The sequence below is a fragment of the Parasteatoda tepidariorum genome, chromosome 3 (genome assembly GCF_043381705.1).
Source record: "Parasteatoda tepidariorum isolate YZ-2023 chromosome 3, CAS_Ptep_4.0, whole genome shotgun sequence".
Lineage (NCBI taxonomy): Eukaryota > Metazoa > Arthropoda > Arachnida > Araneae > Theridiidae > Parasteatoda > Parasteatoda tepidariorum.
In genome coordinates this window covers 18,899,899-18,924,524 of record NC_092206.1, presented here as the reverse complement: position 1 = coordinate 18,924,524, position 24,626 = coordinate 18,899,899, and the positions used below count along the sequence as shown (strand labels likewise).

The following is a 24,626-nucleotide window of genomic DNA, read 5'->3' as shown; positions in this document are numbered from 1 at the left end:
GCAATTTTTTTAAACCAAATTTCATTACCTTACTCTGACACTACTTTGGTAATAATTAAACATTAACTAGTTCATTATATCTTAACTCCGACATAATGCACAATAAGTTCATATCAGGGACCATGGGGCTGTGTACAAAGAATGTGAGAGGGAAAAATTAAATTGCCATACCTATACTTGCCTGAGCCTTTATGGATATTACAAATGTTCTTTTTTCTATCCAGCATTCTTAGCAAACTGTTAAAACTTTATTCTGTCTTGTTAGAATTACTGTTTCTCAATGATGCTGTTTATTGTGAATTCACTTGTTCAAGTTGATTTGTGAAAAAATCGTACTGTGAATGAAAAAAAAAAGTTGAGCTTTTATGCGTGAAACCAGATATTTTAGAAAAAAAAAAACTTTGAAGAAAACCTTTTGAGAAAGCATTTTCAGAGACTTGTACCCTTTTCATGAATTGTCTAACTTATTACATAGAAGTGTATTGTTTATATTTGTAAATAAAGCTAAACATTCGTATTGTACTTATTTATCACTTCACTCTTTTCTAGTTATTTGTTGTACTTATTTTTAAAACATCTAGTGTCTTATAAAGTTTTGAAAATCTGTAATTTAAGAGCTTAATTCTTGGGAACAAGTAGGAGATGTTTACAAAGAAGCAGTGGGTTTTGATGTTATCTTGAGGGGATCTTTACGTTAGAGGATATTTGAGTTTCATGCTTTTTCGTGTTTGGTAAAACATAATAGCTTAAATTGAAAAAAATTCGTTTCTTTTTCAGTGAATGGCTCAGTTTAAGATGCGGTTTCTAAATTTAAAATTTTGCTTCTCAATGAATGGTTGTTAGTCTTAAAAGCTAATTTTGAAAACAAAATTAATAAATAAAATAAATCCTTCTATACTTAGTTTTGTAAATCTTAATGTTGAGCAAATATGTAGCATAAACTTATTTTTTGTAGTAAACGATCGTATAAATAGTCCAATTTCAGAATCGGTTACTAAATTTAAAATTTTGCTTCTGAATGACATATCATGTAGCATTTCACATTATCAGTTGATGTAGTTGTTTAAAATTGTAATAGCTAATTTTGAGAAATTTTTTCCCCCTCTACTTAATCTTTTAAAGCACGTGAGCAAATATGTAGGGAATTTTTCTCCATGGGAATTATGGCAACATCACTGAAACTGAGGTAATATGTAAAAATAATTTTCTATTATGAAATCTGAGCATTAATTTTAATCGGTTCATAAATTTCGTGTAATAAACACAAAAAGGAAACTATGGTAAAATCATGAAAGTTGCTTACATCATAACATAGCCATGTCCAATTTTTACCAGCTACTGATTCCTCATTTAAATTCAGATTATGGTAAGCAGTAATTTAAAATAGTAGGCAAAAAACAAACAAATTTTTTTTTGTTTGCTTATTGCTTCAAATACCAATAAATTTTAGAAATTTATATTCTTAGAGGTAAAAAGATAAACCATTGAAAACCATTGCTTTCTAAAAAATAATATAAAATTTTGCAAACGATAAATTGCCGTTTTTTTTTTAAAAAAAAAAAAAACTTTTAATGGTCCGGGATAGAATTCATTAACCAAGTATAGTTATGATATTAATTATACAATTATAATTTAATTATTGTATGCATGACAGCATTTAAAACAATAACTTGATTTTTCCCCCCTATATACGCAGCGGTGGACCTAGTAAGTAAAAATGACATGCCGCTTATATGACAGTGCAATGATCCGTTTAGGGTTAAGACACACTGTCATATAAGTCCTTAAAAGGAATTCTTAAATTTTATAGTTTCTGTAAAGACGTCATTCTCTGTTATTTTGTTAAAAATTATTAGTTTTGTGTAGTGTTAGAGGGCGTATCATTAAAAAAAAAGTTAAGTATCAAATTATTTAAGGCAAACTATTGTTTCGATGTTTTTTTTTCTGTCAATATGCGAAGTTTGACATTGTTTTTTTTCTTACTAGTAAAAAGAATTTGTCTGGCGACCTATTTTATGGTACAATATTTCGAACGCGACATACATCTGATCTTTAATAACTATTTTGTGGCTTTGAAAAAATTTAGTATATTATCAATGGTGACGAGTATAATAATATTTTTAGTTACAAAAACAAAAAGATATATTTTTGAAATTGAGTTGCAATCGGTAGCCCCTATTTTCACCGAATAAGTGATACCACTATAACTATATTTCACCACTATAAGTGATATTGACTAATTAATTTCGAAATCAAGCGAAAACATGAAGGTTAAGGCCGTTCAAATTATCAAACTTGATATATTTTATAATTACAGTGAATTCGCGATAACTCGAATCTGATAGGACTGACGAAAAACTTCGACATATCGGAAGTTCGACTTACCGTTAGTTTCGGTTTTGGTCAAAATATTGTCGGATTATTTAATTAATACTTATTAATCACAAATCTTCTAAATGCTTAAAATATTTAAGATCTTTTTTCTGGCAAGCCATTTACGATAAGACTGTTTGAAGCACTTTGTGATACCCTGGTCCATCGGCTGCAACTTTGCTGTTGTGTTTGGCGGTAGCTTGCAAGTTTACTGCTTTCAAATTAGGTAGATCACTATGCGCTGTGCATTTATCCATAAAGAGTATCACTTTTCTTTTTTTAGCGAAGAATTTCCGATCCAATTTTCTTACATAGTCTTCAAATAAAACTGATGTCATCCAAAACTTTTTGTTAGACTTGTAATCCAAAGGATACGTTTTTACATTCTTGAAACATCGGGGGATTTCGGTATTTTCCGATAACAAGTAAGGGCAATTTCTCTGTCCCAGACGCATTTCCTCCAACTAGGACAGTCAAACGTTCCTTGCTCATTTTACCCCCTGAGCAGTTTTCATCCTTAAACATCATAGTCTTATTTGGAAGACATTTAAAAAATAAACCCATTTCATCAATATTGAAAACATCATTTTAACTGTATCCTTGAAGTAAATTTGGTAACGTTTCATTTAACCACTGTTCACATACTTCAAGAGGGACAGCTTTAGCTTCTCCATGAAGAGTGCGAAAGACATTGTGTGTGTGTTGCAAAGGAAGGGGCAAGATATCAGCTCCTAGGTTTTTTTTCTTGCTTTAAAAGATCCAAAAAAAATCGAGTTAAAGGGAGTAAAATTCGAGTAATCGAGAATAATTAACATGAAATTGAAGATGAAAGGGTCGGGACCTCACAAAAAAATCGAGTTATAGTAATATTCGAGTTATCGTACTTCGAGTTATAGCGAATTGACTGTATTTTGAAATGTTACCTCGTTTTTCCGAAAAACCGCATTGTTTCGAGAGTTTGAAATATATTTAGAATTATATTAAATTGTCATTTCTAAATGAAAATTAAATATTATGCATTAGCATTGTGAAACAAAATACAAAGAAAACTAAGCATCTATAATGGAATATTAACTAACAAGTTTTAAGAGGACGCCACACCAAGGGAGAAACTTTTCGTCTTTCATCTCCATTATTAATTCAATATTTAAAAAAGTGTTCAGGCAAACCTTAAGTAAGCCATGAAGTTTTAATTGTTAGAAAAAATAACATGCAAACAAATTATTGGAAGAGAACTTGAAGAAGTTTTCTTCTCATAATTATTCATTTAATTATCCATTTTCTCACCATATTTTCATTTTGATATTTTTAAAAATACTTTTTTTCAGTATTTAGAACTTACTCTACGTTTGTCTGAACTCACATTTTCTATACTTTAAATTAGTTACGGAGCTGTTAGAGAATTTGTGACGAAAAGTTTCTCCCGTCGTATGGCGTCCCCTTAATAATGCTTAGCTACTAAAACGACGACTCTGTTTCAATTGTTACTATGAAACACTTACTTTTTTAGTACTGCTATTAAAAAAACAATCAGATGTATTGTTGAATTTCAAATTGTTTATTCATAATGCAAAATATGTTAAATAAATCACAAGACTTATGGTTAGAAACATAACTAAGTACATACACAAGATATACATTTCATTTTTTAAAAAAGAACAAAATATTAATTGATAGAAAACTCACGAATAGAATGACAATTGATTTATGATTCTCTAACTTTAAATATAATAGGTAACCCCCGATGAAACACTGCACCTAAAATAACATCTAAGCCCCCAAAACTAATTCCATAAATAAGTTCTTTGTTTTTTAAAAAAAAAATTAACGACTAGTTTCCAGTGTAATTAATTACTTACATCTCGCAGTTTATTTGAAATTTGGCGAGAATAGAGTTCTAACGAATTAAAAAAATACTTTTGATATAATAAATACGTATAATTGTTACGACTGTTTTAAAAACCCATCGCTCCTTGTAATTCATCAATTTATAAATTTTATTTTAAAATTATGCATTTATTATATATTAGCATTTTCTAAATATTTAAAAATAGCTCTAATGAGAAGGATTCAATGAGGAACATTCTCAACATATACTTTTATATACTATAATCTTTAAAAAAAATTTAAAAAAGTAAATATGCAAACATAAATTATAATATATAAAATGAACTATGATTTAAATTGCAATGCAGAAGCTTTAGTTAAAATTATATGTAGTTTTTTGAGTATTATCATTTTATAGATATTTAATCTTTATAAATATGTATATGATTTGAACTGCAATACAGTAGCTTGTTGTAACAGTTATAATTTAAATTAAATATTTTTGATGTCTTATCATTCTGTAAATATTTATAAATGGCTTTTGAATTACCATTCTAAAAATGAAAAACATTCTTAATAAATATATTTATATTAATATACAATTCATTTTACAACATTCTGTAATCATTTAGTAATTGTCATTCTAATAAATATGCAAATACAAATTTAATTTAAATATTTACGACAAATTATAACTTAAATTGTTCACAAATTTTTCCAATACTTTTTTCATTGCAACGAAATTTGATTGAGTTTTTTATTATTATTATAAAAAAACAGTCTATATTTAAAATACAATACTTTAAAAATGGGAAAGAAAAACTATCAACATTAGAAAATGTTTTGACTTTTTAATCAATTCAAATTTATAAACAAAGTTAATAAAGTTAAATAAGCGTTTTACATTGATAAGCATTCATAAGATAAATAGTAAATAATTTTCTTCTTCTTTTATAATTTATTATACTTCCCCATTATTTTTTTTAGAACTGATTTATCACCAAAATAATGATAATAAAAAAATGTATAAAATAAAATAGTTCCTACAATTATAAATTTTTAATAGCTAAAGCCAACAAATCAGCTATTTTTAGTAATTTACTATATCGATCTCCATAACAATTAATTGACTTAAACTGAAGCAAATATGCTCTCCATCATATAGCAAAGTTTAAGCCAATTTCCATTTATTCTAGTTTTGTTAAAGAAAATTAAAACAAATGGAAAGCTTATTTTATATCATTCTATGGGATACAGTTGGCTTTGGTGTACCTTTTAGTTGGTCAGTTTTGTTCTGTACAAGCCTAAGAGTGTGATAACTAAGCTGTACATTTAATAACTTACCTATACACATTACAACATGTGGCACTTTTTTTCTTTATCAACGTATTTATTTTCACAGGAACTTTTTGACTGTGGGTTCCAGTTTCAGACGTGTCTCTATAAACATTCTGTTTCATTTATGTCATTATTTCTATAGTCAAGACTAGCAGTCATCAAACACTGTATGTTGTACAAGAAAAATCAATTTCAGATTCTTAGGGACACACAGCACTCCAAAAAGAAAGTTGATTTTATTGTCTTTTAGTCACAAAATATCAAACGTCTGTAAGTTTGTGTTTCCGCGTAAGATACGCTTCGTAGTATTCTTTGTTATCAAGAGCTACTTTCACTGCTATCCTAAGTAAAAAATTAAAGAACTTGTGAAAAAGTCTAAATTTCAATAATCCTCCAAACGTAAACCGCATTAGCCAATATCCAGTACTTTCGTAAATGCCCATTTTAAAATTGCAAGCTAGACCCATTTGTTCGAACCAAAATCTTGCCATGGCTTCCCAGCTCAGAAAAATGATAAACGAATTCATTGCTTTTATAATTCCTTGACTCATTGTCGTAGATTCCTTTGTAGAGTTCCTCACCGAGGGTTTTAGTTCTGCTTCCATAATTTTCCGACAGATGGCGACGGTGTCGTCGACGCTGCCACTGCACAAATTATAACGGTCTTCAACTCCTAGCATGTACCCGATTCCTCTCCAGAAATGTATTAGGCATTCGAGATCGTACTGGCTACAATGTAAACCGACGTGTTTTGGATGGAGTGCGATCAATCCGATGAAGGCAAATTGAGTGAGAGCCATATCGTACTGGGAAACTGCCATACAACGTCGCCTGCAGGGTCCATTAAGTTTATCTGCCACTCGTTTGTGCATGCCTCTCACCATGGTGATGCTTTGATGAGCAGGATCTTTAGGATCAAATATATCTCCTTCATACCATCTTCGAATATGAACCAATGTACTGAGGTAGCGGCGAAAAAGACACACAATGTTCGATGAGTTTCCCGTTGACATGAGTGGCTCTGTCATGCTTGGCATATGAACTATCAGCATCAAACCGGCCAGATGAGAAAAGAAAATGCTAAAAAATAAGAATATTGAGTCACATAAATTTGCAAGGAAAATCACAAAAATATTACATTTTCTTCAAATATTGTGAGTGTAACGACCTAACTTGTTAAAGCTGAGTGTTTTCTGAACATAAGGCACAAATTTTTAAGTCAAAACGCTTTCAAATTTTACATAAAAATTGTTCTACAACTATTTTTTTTGTTTGTTTATTCTCCCAACGTATAATGGCAACAGCTAATTTTGCTGCTTATCTTATAAATAGAGGGTGCTTCATAATAATCGTCCTTAGTGTATATTTTAAGCAACGTAAAAAATTATGCACATTACTAGTCGAAAATTAATATTTAAGTTAGATGGAGAGGAAAACCTCTCCTGGTTAGCCTGATGGTAAGGGGATTTTAACCCAAGTTCCGTCACCCACAGAGGATATTTTACGTCAGCTCTGTGGTTGTTGCGAGCCGAGACTCTAAAGTATTCGTATTGTACCTAAGCTCAAACTGTTTAAATTATTCTAGTTTTCTCCAAATTATTTATTTGCTAACTTTTTTTTATATTTTGACATAAGAAATGACAACTCCAAGCATCCAGCTATACGTGTATTGCAAAAAAACCCTCAATTTTTAATTTTTCTGTAAATTCACTTCAAAATACAAGTTTCAATACAATTTTAAAACTATTTTCCCCTTAAAAGCAAATAATTTTTTTCGAATAACCTATTCAAAGCATTCGACCTCAAGCTGAGCAATTCAAAGTTTAGTTTATATTTTACACTCAGCTTGCTTTTATGTAAGTAAATAATTAAACAATAGTTTATTATTTATGTAAGTTGTATTCCAGCTATCTGCGGATACTCGTATCTGCGGTAATATTCGTATTATAATAATCGTGAAAAGAATACGTAAGTAAAGAATATCTTACAAGGCCATTCACTATTTTCATATATATCAAAACAAGTTTTTCATCTCGCATTCTCCCACTTTTTCAATGAAATTATTTGTTATTCAATTCACGACGAAATCCTAATAAGAAGCGAATATTATTTTAAATTTCAAAGAACTAATGTTTAAAAAGAGCTGAATCATATGCTATCTGAATATTACTTTTAACTGAAAATGCATTGTTTTTAGATAAAAAAAAATTAGTGTGGCAGTACACTCCATTGATAGTGGAAAATAATTTATAAAATCACANATAACAAAAAAAAAACATACATAAAATTATTAAATTCAATCATCGATATTCAAAGATAGACACAAAATATTTTATAAAATATAATTCAAGATCAGTTTCATTATTTATTAATAATGAAAAAAATTAATAGTTATTTGAAATAGAACAATAAACATTTATTGTCAGTTTCAAAAGATTCTCGAATTTTTTTTCTACTCTACATTAAGCTAATTAACAACTTACAATTAATACACTTTGAAGCAAGCTTAAATAATTGCAAATTTTCAATATATAATTACAATTCACTATAGACCTGCCTTTACCTGAAAAACGAAAATTAACAATAATACCGAAACAAATGGGAAAATTCGTGTTTACGTATCTTATAATTCTGTCTCCATTTAATGAACAATAAATTAAACAGTTTGACATCGTTAACGAATAAAAATGAGCAGGAAAAATTAAAATCTCAAAGTTGAATTATTTTAAAAGAGCAATCCTTTTTAAAGAAGGTGAAGGGCCGGGATAGCCTGATCGGTAGGACGCTGAGTCCATGTCCGAGAGTTCGTGGGTTCCAACCCCGCCAGCTGAAGACTCCCCGTGTAGTCAATGGTGACTGATGCACGCTAAATTCATCGAGTCTCAAAGTCCTCCATGTTCCCATAACAAATCAATACCTCTGGGGGTATTGGATCGGAGATCGATCGTCCTCTGATCCAGGTCAAAAATTACGATCTGTGGATGAATGAATGGGTCAGCCCTATGAATGGGTGTGACGTGTGTGTGGCTGAAGACGGATTCTTGGCCATAGATGGCGCCACTGAGAAACACGAAACGCACCCTCTGCCTTAAATTTGCTCGGTTTCTCCAAACAGGCTTGCTAGTGTTGCAAGTAGCATTAGAAACAACAACAAAGGTAAATATTTACTGATCCAGGCCAAAAATTACGATCTGTGGATGAATGAATGTATGTATGAATGGGTCAGCCTTGTGAACGGGTGTGACGTGTGTGTGTGGCTGAAGACGGATTCTTGGCCATAGATGGCGCCACTGAGAAACACGAAACGCACCCTCTGCCTTAAATTTGCTCGGTTTCACCAAGCAGGCCTGCTAGTGTTGCAAGTAGCATTAGAAACAACAACAAAGGTAAATATTTACTGATCCAGGTCAAAAATTACGATCTGTGGATGAGTGAATGTATGTATGAATGGGTTAGCCCTATGAACGGGTGTGACGTGTGTGTGACTGAAGACGGATTCTTGGCCATAGATAGCGCCACTGAGAAACACGAAACGCACCCTCTGCCTTAAATTTGCTCGGATATACCAAGCAGGCTTGCTAGTGTTGTAAGTAGCATTAGAAACAACAACAAAGGTAAATATTTACTAAAATTACTTATCCCCCCTTGTTTTGTTATATGGTTGTCATTGTCGTTTAACTAAACATTCTGCGCCGTTGATTTTTCTCGTAGGTAAAGTTAGCTATATTGGTACATAAAATAAAAAACTGAGCACCTTAATAACAGTTGATCGAATGATGAGATCGACATGTAGCAGGATGCAATCGTAATGGTTCGGGAGGATTAAATTAAATGGGCTAATTTATTTATGCCTACTTTCGGAATACCTTAAGTTATACTTAAGTTAAGCGTACCAAAGCGTACTTTAAATAAACATAAAGTGTTGATAAGTATTGATATATAAAAGATAATAAGTATTGATTATATAAAATACATTGAATAGTATTGATTATATAAAAGAAAGATTATATAAATGAAGAAAAATTTCCATCCATGCTCGAAATTATAGTAAATTCGTTAAGTGAGTTTGCTACTTGTTACTGATTACTTTTCAGATTGTAATTTTTTCTATATTTATTTTCCACCTCTTCAGCAGAACTCAACATCACGCAGTATGAAGAAGAAGGTGAACTCCATAATTTTTTTCATTTAAGACAGTATGCTGATATATTTATATGTAAACGGAACTATCAATTTTACCTTGAAGCCTTTCCTTTTTGATCAGCAAGAGGCTAATCTTATTAAGGGATTAATATTAAACTTGAAGTTATAGGTTTCTTATGGCACCCTCGTTTCATTGTATCCTAGGGTGGCACATACTTTGGGAACCTTTGTTTAAAGCCAATCATCAGTTAGTACGCTGTGTACACTACATACGCTGTGATCAGTTAGTTCGCTGCGTCGGTTTCTTTCTACATTTCAATATGATCTTAAAATTGTATCAGTGTCGCTCTGAAAGTTCTCTAAGCCTTTCAAGCTTTTTAATCGTTCAAAGTTTTTAACTGATAATCATTTAAAAAGAATAGATATAAGCGGCGGCTTTACCTGAAAAAATGATTTTTAAATATTTCCCTAGCTCTTGAGAATCTCTCTTTATCTAGCCAGGGAGGAGGTTGGTCGTTGGCCTGACCACAGTCACCTTTGACCTCGGCCCCTTCTCGAAGCTCGTCCAGTTTGCTGCAGACAACGGCTGGTTGCGGCTCCTCTTGCTTGGCATTCGGTGACATGGTGTAGACCGCCTTCGTATTGGACTCGATCAGTAAACTCGTCTCCAGTGTTACACTTCGATAAGGGAAGGCAGGTGACAAGTTAGTGAAGTTTTCTTTTTCAATCTTCTATGACTAGAACAAAATGTTTTCATCAGAGGAAAAAAATGAACAAATTGCCGAAAATGCTCGTTACATGGACAAATTATGCACTAAATATTTCATGATTCACATAATAAATACCCTGTCAGCAAAATAACTTGGGCCCTCATTGGACCTATATTCACAAATCTTGGACCAATATTCACAAGAAGAATTCAAAGGGCCGTTATTTACCGATATCGGCCCTACATAGAATATTGTCCGATTCACATGTTTTACAGTCACTTTACGACCAATATCGGCCCTATACAGAATCACCCGATATGTTATGTTCATTATTCAATCAATATAGGCCTATATTGGCCCTATATAGGACCAATATTAAAAAACATAGACATCCCAATATTGGTCCCTCAGAGCATGTTCATATAGGTCTCATATTCAGCCAATTTTGAGCCCAATTGTGGCCAAGGCTGTTACTAAGGTTCATGCATTTATAACTTTTAAAATGTTATGGTCATCGTTCACTGTGCGTTATCTATAGATCTTAACCATTCAATCACCGATTGTACGGATTTTCTTAAAGTTAATTTATAAATTACACTACATAATGTGAAAAACTAAAAGGAAGATTTTGAAATGAAGACTTACTTCAAGTATTGAGGTATTTTCACTTAGCGCTGACGGCAACAAAAACATTCCTGAAATGTTTCAAATGTTCATGATATCATACTTTAAGGGTTGTTCAAATATTACGCAAGCATAAAAAAGGGTTGCTATAAGGCTTTGTTTTCAGGAGGTGGCTATTGGAATTTTATTTCTTACGTAGGATTTCTTAAATCTTAGAACCAAGTAGTATATCTGGATCTAATATGGATTAAATGACTTGCGTAAGCAATACTTACGCAATTTAATGCGTATGCACTGCTTACGTAAGACATGAAAATTCCGTTTAAAAGCTGAAATTCCATTGTAAATTTCAGAAATAATTACATTTGGAAAGATAGCTACAAATTGAAACGAAAAACCTCACCTCAGATATAGGACGGTTTGGAATTTTTTTTTTTGCTAGGAGAGAGGATCTAGAATCACCTTAAAACATGCTTACATAATATTTGAACAGCCCTTAAGACAAATAATTAGTTTTAATATGATAAATTTTTTGACGCTAGTAAACTATAAAAGCTTTAAAATTTGCTTTGGTGAACATTTGAAAACATTGCAAATTGCACTAGATTATAATATCGACATTATATAAATGAAAAGGAAGATTTTTTTAAAACTAAAATCTTACTTTCAAGCATTGAAATTCAAAAAGAATCATTTCCAAATTTCAACTAAATCTTAGGAACGTCATAGATCAGACTAAAAATTCATTCTACATCTTAGAATCGCCAACGAAATCAACCGTTTCGTGACGATGGCTTCGGTAAGTTTGTTATGAAACTCAAGGTCGGACCTGCGTATTTATTTCTTTTTTTTTTCCCGTTAGGCCCATCATTGTTTTAGAGTTGAAATACCTTCTTCTCTGACAGATGTTTCATAGATCGTGTCGATGATGCGTGGACTTAATGGAGAATAGAGTCATCACACATGGCGATAAAACAAAGGAACATAATTTTAAGCAAATTTTCCTTCTTAAGATGACGGAAATTTTTATAGAGTTGCACAAAACCTTTTACTTGAATAGATTGTTGGACAAAATAAGGACGTGTGTTTGACATCTCACAGCTTTCAAATAAATAATTGAGAAACTAAAGTGTTCGTAAAATTGATTTTTGTTTTCAATCAATCATTGACCATCAAAAGAAAACTACATTACGTGGATACAAAAGTCACCGACCAATTTCGTTTTATGATATTTTCAAGGAATGCTGACAAATTTTTTTCAAATTTTAGGTTTTGAGAGGCGATTAAACACAGTTTGAATTACGATTCAGTCTTACAAAGCAATACTTAATACTTACAAAGCAATACATTAAGGACACCAATAATAAAGAAAAAAAAACTCATAAGGCCATAAGGAATTATAAAAAGTCTCACTGTTACATGATGTTTACTGAATTTAGGCAACCTTAAATGAACTTTCCCTTTTGAACATAAGTTATAAAAATGTGATTTGAGAAAAAAGGAATCATCCCATTTATGGCATTGTTATTAATCAATAAGTTACAAATCAATAAGTTTTTTTGGAGCGAAAATCCATTATGTTAAGATATATTCTAAGTCCCCCCCCCCCGCCCAAGATGTTGCTGGTAGAAATCTGTTGTAGGAAATAAAATCATTTTTATTCATCCAGTGACGAACTATTTGAACGCAATGTATATTTCTTCTTCAAAATTAATGACTTTCCTAATAATAATCTATCTTAATCGAAACATTTTTTCTCTTAAAACACGTTTTTATTTATGTTAAAAATTGATGGTGATTTTTTGAACACGCTGTATGCGTATAGTTCTTTTTACATTGTGCAATATGTACATTTGGAAATTTTAAAAAAAAAGAAGAAAAAAAAAAACATTGTACGCTATTGGAAAACGGGAAGAAAAAAAAATCCCCTCTCTCATTAAAATACAGCGTATCTGATTAATCCGTTTGCAAAAAGCAATTCAATTTGCCATTTTCTCCTACATTTTACACATTTGCATGATGAATAGTATTTTTATAAATTATGCAAAGATGCTTGCCTATGACTAGAGTAAAGATGAGGAAGATGCAGAAAGCTGCAATAATAATGATAACAATAACAGTAATAATAACAATAATATTATAAATGTAATAAGACAGTTATAAGATTTAGTCTGATTTTATAAACATAAATGTAATTAAGACTAAACAGGTGGAAAGCTTATTTTATACCATTCTGGTGTTTATAGGTAGTTCAAAGAAATTTCTAGAGCTCGCTAGAAAAGCAAGACAAGTGTCTGATTCAGTAGAATGTGAATCACTTGAATCTTATTACGGCCAAATTTTTACATCAAAATTTGATGGAATGCTTATTGAAACTAAGTTTGATGGAATGTTCAGCTTCTTGACTTACTTTACTTCTCTTTAAACTTTAATAATCGTTTTGATGTTGAATAAGGATATATGATAACTTAGATAAATTCTTTACTCTAATAAGTGCAAAATTATAATTGAAATAAGGAAGAAAATAAAAACTTTTTTTTCCCTTTTACTTTTCTCAGTCCTCCACAACCTGCTTTCTGAATTATTTTAAAAAATTGCAGTATATTGGTCGCATAATTTCAAAACTAATTTCCGCGTAATTTATGAGGCCCTAAAGAGTAATCATTCACAGTTCACATGGAGTTAAAATAATATATCAGACAGAATAACTTTTGTTCTAGTGATCGGATTTTCGCGTACTAAATTAATCGCGTAAATTTAGGTTGATGGTTCAAAGGTTTATTCTCAAACATGCTAATAAGTTAGTGCAAACTGTTAAATCTGTCTCGAAATCAGACACAAAAACGAACTTCATCTGAATACTCATAAAACTCGAACTGTTGAAATCATAAAACTCGTTTAAACATTGATAGTTTCTTAGAAAAAAAAAAAAATTTTACTAATTTTTTTTTTAAATATTTCATTTAAAATTCGTCGAAACATTTTTGAGTTCTAAGGGCATGCAAATTTTTTGCATCATTTCAAATAATAAAATTTTAGAAGACAAAATTAATGGAATTTTAATAGAATTCAAGGGAAATGTTTATACACAGGAAGTCTAAGCAAACACGTATATAAATAAACAGTTTCAACTTTCGTAAAAGACAGTTGTTTTATACCCACATTGTGAAAAAATCATTATAAAATTCCGATAAAAAGTACTGGCACACTGAGTGCATTGAGTGCAATAATTCAGTGACTTTACAGTAAATCTTACCGCATATATGAAAATTACAGTATATTAGATTTTTCGTTCAATAAAATTTTATGGCAAAAAGCGAAGTCGAAAGTAAAAAGTATTGGTATACAGGATCCCAGTATTTTATATCGTAATTGTATACTAAAAATTTTTTTTACAGTGTTGGCATAAAATAATTTTTTCTACGAATGATGAAACTATTCACATCGGCGTCAAATATACAAACATTTCCCTTAGTGAATGTTAATAATTATGCTCAGTAATCATTTTTAAAACAACATTTCAAATTACATGTTTATTGTTATAACAAATTTGATGAGTTCACAGCCGTAATTTAATATTTTCGTTTGCCAAACTGGTTGATATATTAAATACAATTTTGCAAGCATCATCGCATTGTGATCGTTATATAAGTTTTGTAACATTTAACGAATCTCAACAAAACGGTAAGACTACAAAGTGGGATAACTTTATTTTAATTAAATATATAATTTTGTTCATACGAAGAACGTTTTGAAATTACTTTTACTAATACAACTTATTTTTTTATCGTAACGAAGAGGCAAATGAATCACTGATCTTACGATAGACGTTCCAGTAAAATTCCTCACCAATAGTTAGTAGTAAACAAGAAGCAGTAACGTTCAAATTCATATTATTGTAGTTTTAAACTCAGAAAACATGACAAGTTTTGAGTCACATTTTGAAATAAGGCCGAACTATTGCCCATTTGCACTACATAATGAAACAGTGAAAACCTCCCACTATCGGTCAATGAAACTTTGCCACTGATGATACTTCAAGACAGTATTTTATTTTACTTTATAACCGTCGTTGAACAGCCGACTCAATTTTTTGGGTTTACGATTACTAATATTCAAATCCGTAGCCTTGTAATTTTGAACCTAATCCAGAAGACAAAGGAACTCGTGGACCAAGTAGTGGGAAAAATTTGCCTTCGTGGAGGTCTTTTTAATGGAACTAACCCGCATTTGCGTCACACGGAGAGGAAAACCGCGAAAACACCTCCCACTGTTAGCCTGGTGGCAAGGAGACTCTAACCCATGATCCGTCTACCACTGAGGATATTTTACGTCAGCATTGTGGTCGGTGCAAGGCGGATGCGGAATTCGTATCGACCAGCCATTGCTTGGATTTGAACCCGGAACACCTCATTGGAAGCGAACGCTCTATTCCCTGAGCCATTACGGTTCAATTTAAGACAGCATTGTGATTAGTTTGATCTAGAATAAATATATGAATTAAAAGCCATAACAAGGTTTCGAATTTGGATGAGTGTAGAATTAGAACGCTTTATCCATTGGAGCTATTATTTAAAAGCTGTAAAATGTACACAATACATCATCGTGCTTTTGGTTAGTGAGGATAAATAAAAATTTATCAGTTAATACATATTTAAAGTAAAAAGCATGTGCGTATTAATTATTATCTAAAAAAAAGGAAAATTTCTTTACTTTGCTTCCCTCAAAATATCAAATAAATGAATTTTTTTTTAATTTTTTGATCTTTTCAAAGCGCATCGTTTAAATGGATGGTAGTTTTTCTTAAAAAAATTGTATTAAATGTATTATATTTATTATATAATTATATATTAATTGTATGTAAATATTTAAATATCCACGGTTATGAAAAACAATAAAATTAATAATATTGAATCAATTACGGAGCAACCATAGCAGTGGGCGAAATGTAATAAAAACTTTTTTTCATGATAGCGGTATTATTGAATTGGTTTTATATTCAACTCCGAAAGCACAGTTACGTTCGACCTAGAGTGTTTTGAATGAAATTTATTTTCATTTATTTAAAATTCATGTATTTTATTAGAATAATAAAATATATGAATTTTCTATTCGCAGATCGATGAAAGCTGAGGACGTCTCTTCTGCTCAGCCTGATGTTAATGCGAACGTTTTACTCTTAACATAAATTAGTTCTACTTTATATAATTATATTATTCATTTACAATGAATCGATAAAACAATAACTTACTCCCCATTTTAAAAGATGAGATCGCCTTTGAAGGGCGATCTTGTGTGTATATTCCTGATCTTGAGGTCTTATCCCAATTGGTTAGTCGTATGGCGACAAGAATTCTGAAGGTGCGTATAGAGTCATCACGTTTTCCCCAAAAGCTTTTTACTGTAAAAAAAGAACAAACATTTATTTTAGAAGAATAGTAATGCGACTTAAATGTACCAAAATTAGCCTATTTATAAATAAGTCAGATTTTACAAGACAGGGAAGTAGAAAAATATATTGGTATATACGAACTCAGTACCGGATGTACCGAAAAATGGCCAATGATTTGAAAAATCAATTAATAGTTAAATGAAGAATATGGAATTGTTCGGTTTACCTCGTTTTGCTTAGGTAACCAGCTACTATTCTTAATAAGTTTCAAAATTGTACAAAATTCAACAACAGATGGCGCTGCTAACTATCAAACAATATTTGCGAAATAACCACCATTTGCGTAAATACGTGTAAGTTCGGAGTTATAAGGGTGTTATGAGTAAAAAAAATAAAAGTGAGAAAATATAATTATAATACTTGAATCTTTCTTAACGTCAAAACTATTTGCCATATCGACTTGCTTAAGGTCTCATTCGATTAAGCGTAGAACAAAACAGGATATTCATTTTTTAATGCTAGTAATATCAGACGCGTAGGTAGGTATACATACAAAACTGTATAGGTACAAATGCTTTAAAAACTTTTTTAACAATCCGTTGTAGATTTTGGTGTCATTCTATTCAATGCAAACTTCGGGCTCTTATGTTGGTCCCAAATACCAACTTCCAGCTTATTCTAATGAATTCCATACTAAGCCTTTTATTAATGATTATTATTAGTTGTCACGGGAACAGGCTCATTGAAAGATTTTAATGATGCGAGTATGAGAATTCGAACTTTGATAGTATTCAGCTTCTTGTAAAGATTTATTCAAAATTTGTTTAAGGTTGTTTTAAAATGAACTAATCATAATGCTTTTAAATAATATTTACAAAATGATCGCAATTATAAAACATAGCGTGATGAAATTACGCAATGAGGAAAGTACATTGTTTGAGGGAGGTCGGTACATAAAATTCTTAAAAACATTTTGTTTTTGTTATTTAAAAATAATACATTTATTTATTTTTCAAATTAAGGAAAAAATGTGTGTTTTTTATCTCAATTTAGAATTTTAAACAAGATTCGGTTTCGTTTTTTCCTCATATTGAAGTTCAAGTATGTTGTAGGACATTTTGAAGTTTTTTTAAAAATTTATTGGTATTTTAAATTTTTTCAAATTATTCAATTTGATCTCAATCTAAAAATCTATTAAAGATAATGTTAAAACCTAATCAACATTAATTTCTGGTTAAAAATTAAACTATATTTCAATTATGTGAAAAAAGTTGTTTCAAAAACAAGTGACTATATTTGAAGTGTAGTTTTAAAATTTATTTAGTTAAAGAAATTATTTTAATATTTAATTAGAATTAGTTTTTCATTTTATGAAATGATTGGTCAAAGCAATATTAAAAGATTAATTGGGTCAAATTTTCGTTGATGAAACTTCACAGCACAAAACCTTGCGGACAAACTCTAAATCAAAATCTTAAATTAATTAACATTAAATTAACAATTAATCTATGCATAAATTATAATAATTTTTTTATATATATTATATAATTTTAATAATTTCAAACTCATAATTTAGTTTTAATATAAATTATAATTATAAGTCAAAATATAAATTAAATATTCTTTCGCATTTATTTATTATAATTTAAGATATAGAATGAAAAAAAAAGGCAAATGTTAATTTAGAAGAGTTAATATTTTAAAGGTTTAATGAGCAAGAAAATTTATAATTTTATTAATTAATTTATGATTTTGTTTTAGTAGAAAATATTTTATAAATCATAAACTTTTAATAAGTTTTAATTCATGTTTAATATAATTTTAATAAAATTAAAAATACTGTAATAAATATTTATTATTTTATCTTAATTTGAAAAATAGTATGAAAAACGCTTAATGTAAGTTTAGAAAAGTTAATGTTTAAAAGCTCTAAATTTATTTATTAATTCAATTCTAATAGCAATAAAGATATCAAATAAAATACTCTTTTTTATTATCTTAATTTAAAAAAATTAATTAAAAAAACTTTTAATGTTCATTTAGAAAATTTAATGTTTTCAAGCTTTAAATTCCCAACTAATTACATTTTAATAAATTAAAAACATTAAATCAATATTTTTTCATTTACTAAATATTGTTATTTTGTTTTACATTTAGTAAAAGTTATTTTTTTGCGTTGAATTTTCTTTGGATAATCAAATTTAAGAATTGTGAGAATTCCTTCACATTCGTTCGACTGTTCTGACCAAACACTTGGGATCGCATTTCCCAGATTGCGGCTATCCCCTACATGTTAGGGTTCAGAAACCCGAATTCGTCGAGAAAAAGACATGTTTATTCAGATGTTTATTCAGAGAAAGTACGTTTTGTGTCGAATTTCGTAACTTAAACTATTGTGTAGACCAGTGTTTTCCAAAGTGTGGTACACGTACCCCCAGGGGTACGGGAACAGTTTAGCGGGGGTACGGGTTCTTATGCGAAATATTTTGCAACAGACGAAAATTTCAAAAATTTTTATTTAAAAATAAAGCTAGCCATGAAAATTTACGAATACGTATTTTTCTATTGGCTATTTTTTGCAGAGTTAACAGTTAATAATTAGTGGTATCAACAGCCAGTTGTGATTTTTAACTTTTGCGCAATTTTTTTACAGTAAAAAATGCATTCATTTTTTTATTAGTAGTACACAGCGTTATGAAAAACTTAGAAGGAGTACACGAAAGTCATAAGTTTGGGAAACGCTGGTGTAGTCTAACTACTTAGTATATTTGGTCACCCCAACGAAACATGAAAATTAAGTCCTAAGAATGTGAAGATCCATTCACTTGGTCAAAAGTTATTCAGGATGGTTTGGTTTTCTTTCTTTTCTTTTTTTTTTCTTTATTAATAGACAAGAATAATTAAAAAGTTATTTGATGTTTTAAAGATCAAGAGGTTGAAATATTGTATAAAATATTTTATTACACAATAAGGAAGATGCAGCTTACACGAATAAATTAATTAATGTCTTTAATGGAAATTTTTAAAATGAAAAAAATTGATAAAGGTATACTTTTTTGTTTATTGATCATATTTCAGAAAAAATATCTAATAAATTCTTCCCCTTTTTAAAACGCATTTTATCTTTTCTTGTCTCTGGAAAAATTGGTCATGTCACTCTCTCCCCTCCGAGTACATAACTGATCGTTTATTTCGAACACATTAAAAGAGTTTGAATCTATAAGGTATCAAGAATATCGATACATATTTTTGGAAGGGTAAGAAAAAGTGAATTTGTACAACAGTACTTTTTTAATCATTGATGATATAATTAAAGAGCGGATTTTGGNTAAAATGAACTAATCATAATGCTTTTAAATAATATTTACAAAATGATCGAAATTATAAAGCATAGCGTGATGAAATTACGCAATGAGGAAAGTACATTGTTTGAGGGAGGTCGGTACATAAAATTCTTAAAAACATTTTGTTTTTGTTATTTAAAAATAATACATTTATTTATTTTTCAAATTAAGGAAAAAATGTGTGTTTTTTATCTCAATTTAGAATTTTAAACAAGATTCGGTTTCGTTTTTTCCTCATATTGAAGTTCAAGTATGTTGTAGGACATTTTGAAGTTTTTTTAAAAATTTATTGGTATTTTAAATTTTTTCAAATTATTCAATTTGATCTCAATCTAAAAATCTATTAAAGATAATGTTAAAACCTAATCAACATTAATTTCTGGTTAAAAATTGAACTATATTTCAATTAGGTAAAAAAAGCTGCTTTAAAGACAAGTCACTATATTTGAAGTGTAGTTTTAAAATTTATTTAGTTGAAGAAATTGTTTTAATGATTAATTAGAATTAGTTTTTCATTTTATTAAATGATTGGTCAAAGCAATATTAAAAGATTAATTAGGTCAAATTTTCGCGGCCGAAACTTCGCAGCACAAAACTTTGCGGACAAACTTTAAATCAAAATCTTGAATTAATTAACATTAAATTAATAATTAATCTATGTATAAATTATAATAAATTCTTTATATATATATATAATTTTAATAAGTTCAAACTCATAATTAGTTTTAATAAAAGTCAAAATATAAAATAAATATTTTTCACATTTATTTATTATAATTTAAGATATAGAATGAAAAAATAGTCAAATGTTAATTTAAAAGAGTTAATATTTCAAAGGTTTCCTGCGCAAGAAAACTTATAATTTTACTAATTAATTTATGTTTTTGTTTCAGTAGAAAATATTTTATAAATCATATACTTTTAATAAGTTTTAATTCATGTTTAATTTAAATTTAATTAAATTAAAAACGCTGTAATAAATATTTTTTTTATTTTATTTTGATTTTAAAAATAGTATGAAAAGCGCTTAATGTAAATTTAGAAAAGTTAATGTTTAAAAGCTCTAAATTTATTATTAATTCAATTCGAATAGCAATAAAATTATTAAATAAAAGACTCTTTATTTATTTATTAATTTAACTTTAAAAAATAAATTAAAACAAAGCGTTTAATGTAAATCTATAAAAGTTAATGTTTTAAAGCTTTAAATTCCCAACTAATAAAATTTCAATAAAATTAAAAATATTAAATCAATATATTTTTATTTACTAAATTTTGTTAACATTCTTTCGACTGTTTTGACCAAACACTTGGGACCACATTTCCCAGATTGCGGCTCTACCCTACATGTTAGGGGTCAAAAATCAGAATTCGTTGAAAAAAAGGTATGTTTATTCAGAGAAAGTATGTTTTTGTGTCTGATTTCGCAACTTAAAGTATCGTCTAGACTAACTAATTAGCATAATTGGTCACCCCAATGAACCATTAAAATTGAGTACTAAGAATGTGAAGATCCATTCACTTGGTCAAAAGTTATTCAGGGTGGTTCGGTTTTCCTTCTTTTCTTTTCTTTTTTTTTTCCACGCACTGTGCAGTTAATTTATTAATAGACTAGAATAATTAAAAGGTTGTTTGATGTTAAAGTTTTAAAGATCGAGAGATTGAAATATTGTATAAAATATTTTATTGCACTATAAGGAAGATAAATTAATTAATGTCCTTAATGGAAATTTTTAAAAGGAAAAAAAAAATTCGTTGTATTTTGTATATTTTTGTATATTTTTGTTTGTATATTTATTTGTATAATTTGTATATTTATTTGTATATTTGTTTGTATAAAAAAATTGTATATTTTTTTGTTTATAGATCATGTTTCAGAAAAAAGGTAGACGGAAAAAAAGGTCCCGGAAAAAAAGGCACGGAAAAAAAGGTCCCGGTAAAAAAAGGTACGGAAAAAAGGGTCCCTGGAAAAAAAGGTCCCGGAAAAAAAGGTCCCGGTAAAAAAGATACCTTCATAGGGAAAATCTGTAGGGATAATTCCCCTCTCGCTTTCTGGGCAGCATGAATGCTTCTCGCTGTTTCAATGAATATTCTTTTTATCTGTAATAATTCAGATTAGATCATTGAGGTAAGGAGAAGGGTAAGGGGGGGAACTTATGGGCTGGTTGTATTACGCTTTTTTTTTTAAATTTTATTTTATTTATTTATTCTTCGTTGATTATTTTTTAAAGCGGGAAGATACTATTTAAATTTTTCAGTAATGTTTTACTTTTTTTTTGTTAATTTTTTTAAGTGAAAAATGTGTTATTTTCTATTTTAAATTATATTTTGTGAAGAAGTTGCTAATGTGAGGCTTAAAGTAGCCAATCGGGGAAGTTGGGAGAATTTATGTGTTGGATGTTTATTCGTGATTGGAGGTGAAAGTATTGGTCCTTTTTAATTAGTGAAAAACGCGCGACACGAAAAAAAAAACATGCACGGAACAGCAAAATGCGCTTCAATCTAATCTTCCCATTTCAAATATTTTCCCTTACAGAATTTTCCCTACACAGGTACCTTTTTTACCGGGAACTTTTTTTCCAGGTACCTTTTTCTCCGGGACCTTTTTTTCCGTACCTTTTTTTCCGGTACCTTTTTTTCCTAGAACCCAGAAAAAATAGCTAATAAATTCTTCCCCTTTCTAAAACGCATTTTATCTTTTCTTATCTCTGGAAAAAATGGCCATGTCACTCTCCCCCATTCGAAGACGAAACTGATCGTTTATTTCGAACACATTATAATAGTATAAATCTATAAGGTATTAAGAACATTGATACATATTTTTTGAAGGGTAAGAAAAAGTGAATTTGTACAACAGTACTTTTTTAATCATTGATGATATAATTAAAGAGCGGATTTTGGGCAGAGAGTGGGGTCCAAAACGAGATGACAGAAGGGCTTGAGGCAAAATGAATCAGGATTTTTTTTCTAAAAGATGGCATTTATATATCAGACCGTTTCTTCTTCTCATTTCTCTATAGTTACTTTTTGAATTGCTGGAATTCTCAATAGTCAACACCCTGATACACAAACACATTTACACGGTATTACCGACATTCCATTTCAAACATTATTGCTTACATAGAAATATTTTTTTACACCAAAAATGCTCTCCTGGGGAGTTTGAAGATAATGCTTATCATTAGGTATGTCCCTATAAATATGAGATGGAGGGCGTTAGTGATAGGAATGAAGAATTCAAAGCACGCAGGTGAAAAGTTCGAATAAAGGAGCGGAAGAGAGAAATGGAATGAGAGAATGCCACCTCTCCAGAGGCATGGCCGCATAATTGCACTCTGACATTCTCTTTCTACCTTGACCTTGGCTGAAGGCTGTTTGCTGTTTTCGCCCCCGACCAACTGGAGACTTCCTATTGCACCCAGTTCTCATTTTTTGTTTTTGTTTTTATTTACTTCTTTTCATCTTTAATTTATCAAAAGAGTTTCTCAGTATGTATTGACAAGACACGTATCTATTTGACCTGTCATAGGCCGTTGAAAAGAAAAAAAAGAAAAAAGAAAATAACACGTATAAAGGAACGCTCCCGTCCTCCGGGCCATGGGCCTAAGACGACAGGTTGTCAATACAATATATGACTTTAAAGAAAAAATGATACTTGGTCTTGATAATATTCTTGTAACAATAATAGTTCATATTACTAAAATAAAATAATATGAGATAATTGCTAAAAAGTATCAAAAGAAAGTTGTAATAGTTGTTAGATTTTTTTTATTTTATAAATAAGCAGCCCACATTCAGTCTCCCTTTTAATCAGTAACTAACAGTTCCCACTTTTGTAAACTGTGACATTTTACTTCATATGCTATGGTTTGTTTTGAATACAAAGATGGAGAATAAACTTGCATGGACTCGCAATCTTTATCAGATGATATATAAAATATCAAAACTTATTTTTTTAACCTAATTAAGCATACAACTTTGTCAAAATGTTTCAAGCTATGTATAGAGCAACTTAACGATCTTTTATTTATTATTAAAAATGCCTAAACATTTTTATTATTGTTATTATTATTATTTCAAATTTGATGGGTCCCGAGATACTACCCGTTTTAAACAGTTAGAAGCATATGTTAATTGTTCGGTTACAGCGACATCTTTGAAGCAAACTGCATCAACCTCTAAGTCAAATAGGGTTGCCTTTTTTCTGCAGAATCTGCAATAAAAAATAGGGGATCATATTTAATATTTCAAAGCTGCTCCTATTTCGCTCCCCAAGTTTGGTGTGATTGCACAGTTATTTAAAAAATATTTAATGCGTCTATTGTACCTTTTTCGATCCGATGTGTAACATTTTGTCACCTCTACCTTTAGACATTTTGTTAACCCGCATATTTATTTTGCAACTCTCGTTAAACAGCCGACCCCAATTTTTGGTTTACAAAATTGTTACTGTTCAACTCCATAGCCTTGTAATTTCAAACCCAATCCAGAAGACAAGAGAACTTCATGGAGTAAGTATTTGGAAGAAAGTTGCTTTCTTGGAGAACTTTTTTATTTGAACTAACCCACATTTGCGTTACATGGAGAGGAAAACCATCCACGGTTAAACAGACGGCAAGAGAACTCTAACCCATGACCCGTCTACCACTGAGGATATTTACAGCACTGTGGTCGGTGCGAGTGAGGTGCGGAATTCGTATCGATCAGCTATCGCTGGGATTCGAACCCAGTCAAACTCATTGAAAGGCGAACTCTCTGAACCTCTCATTGGAACCTGAATCACCACGGTTTTCGTCATATTTTGAGAACTTTTTGAGCGAACTGAAAATTTTTTACACGCAAATATAAAATTCGTTTTTTTTTCAAAGATAGTTC

General features: G+C 30.0%; 1 protein-coding gene across 4 annotated transcripts in view; it reads right to left on the bottom strand.

The window, feature by feature from the left end:
- Positions 1-3,910: 3,910 nt before the first annotated feature.
- LOC107453449 (uncharacterized) overlaps positions 3,911-24,626 on the bottom strand; it is an 82,679-nt gene continuing 61,963 nt past the window's right edge. Inside the window, exons 4-7 of one of the 4 annotated variants that reach the window (XM_043046833.2) lie at positions 16,267-16,416; positions 11,037-11,086; positions 10,123-10,418; positions 3,911-6,618 (exon numbers count right to left, since the gene is read on the bottom strand). In XM_043046833.2, the coding sequence (XP_042902767.1) occupies positions 5,799-6,618; positions 10,123-10,304 (1,002 nt within the window). In that variant the 5' untranslated portion in view covers positions 10,305-10,418; positions 11,037-11,086; positions 16,267-16,416 and the 3' untranslated portion in view covers positions 3,911-5,798. Of the gene's footprint in view, positions 6,619-10,122; positions 10,419-11,036; positions 11,087-11,679; positions 11,815-16,266; positions 16,417-24,626 lie in introns of those variants that run through there. The other 3 variants (XM_071178390.1, XM_043046834.2, XM_043046835.2) reach the window with 3 other exon arrangements.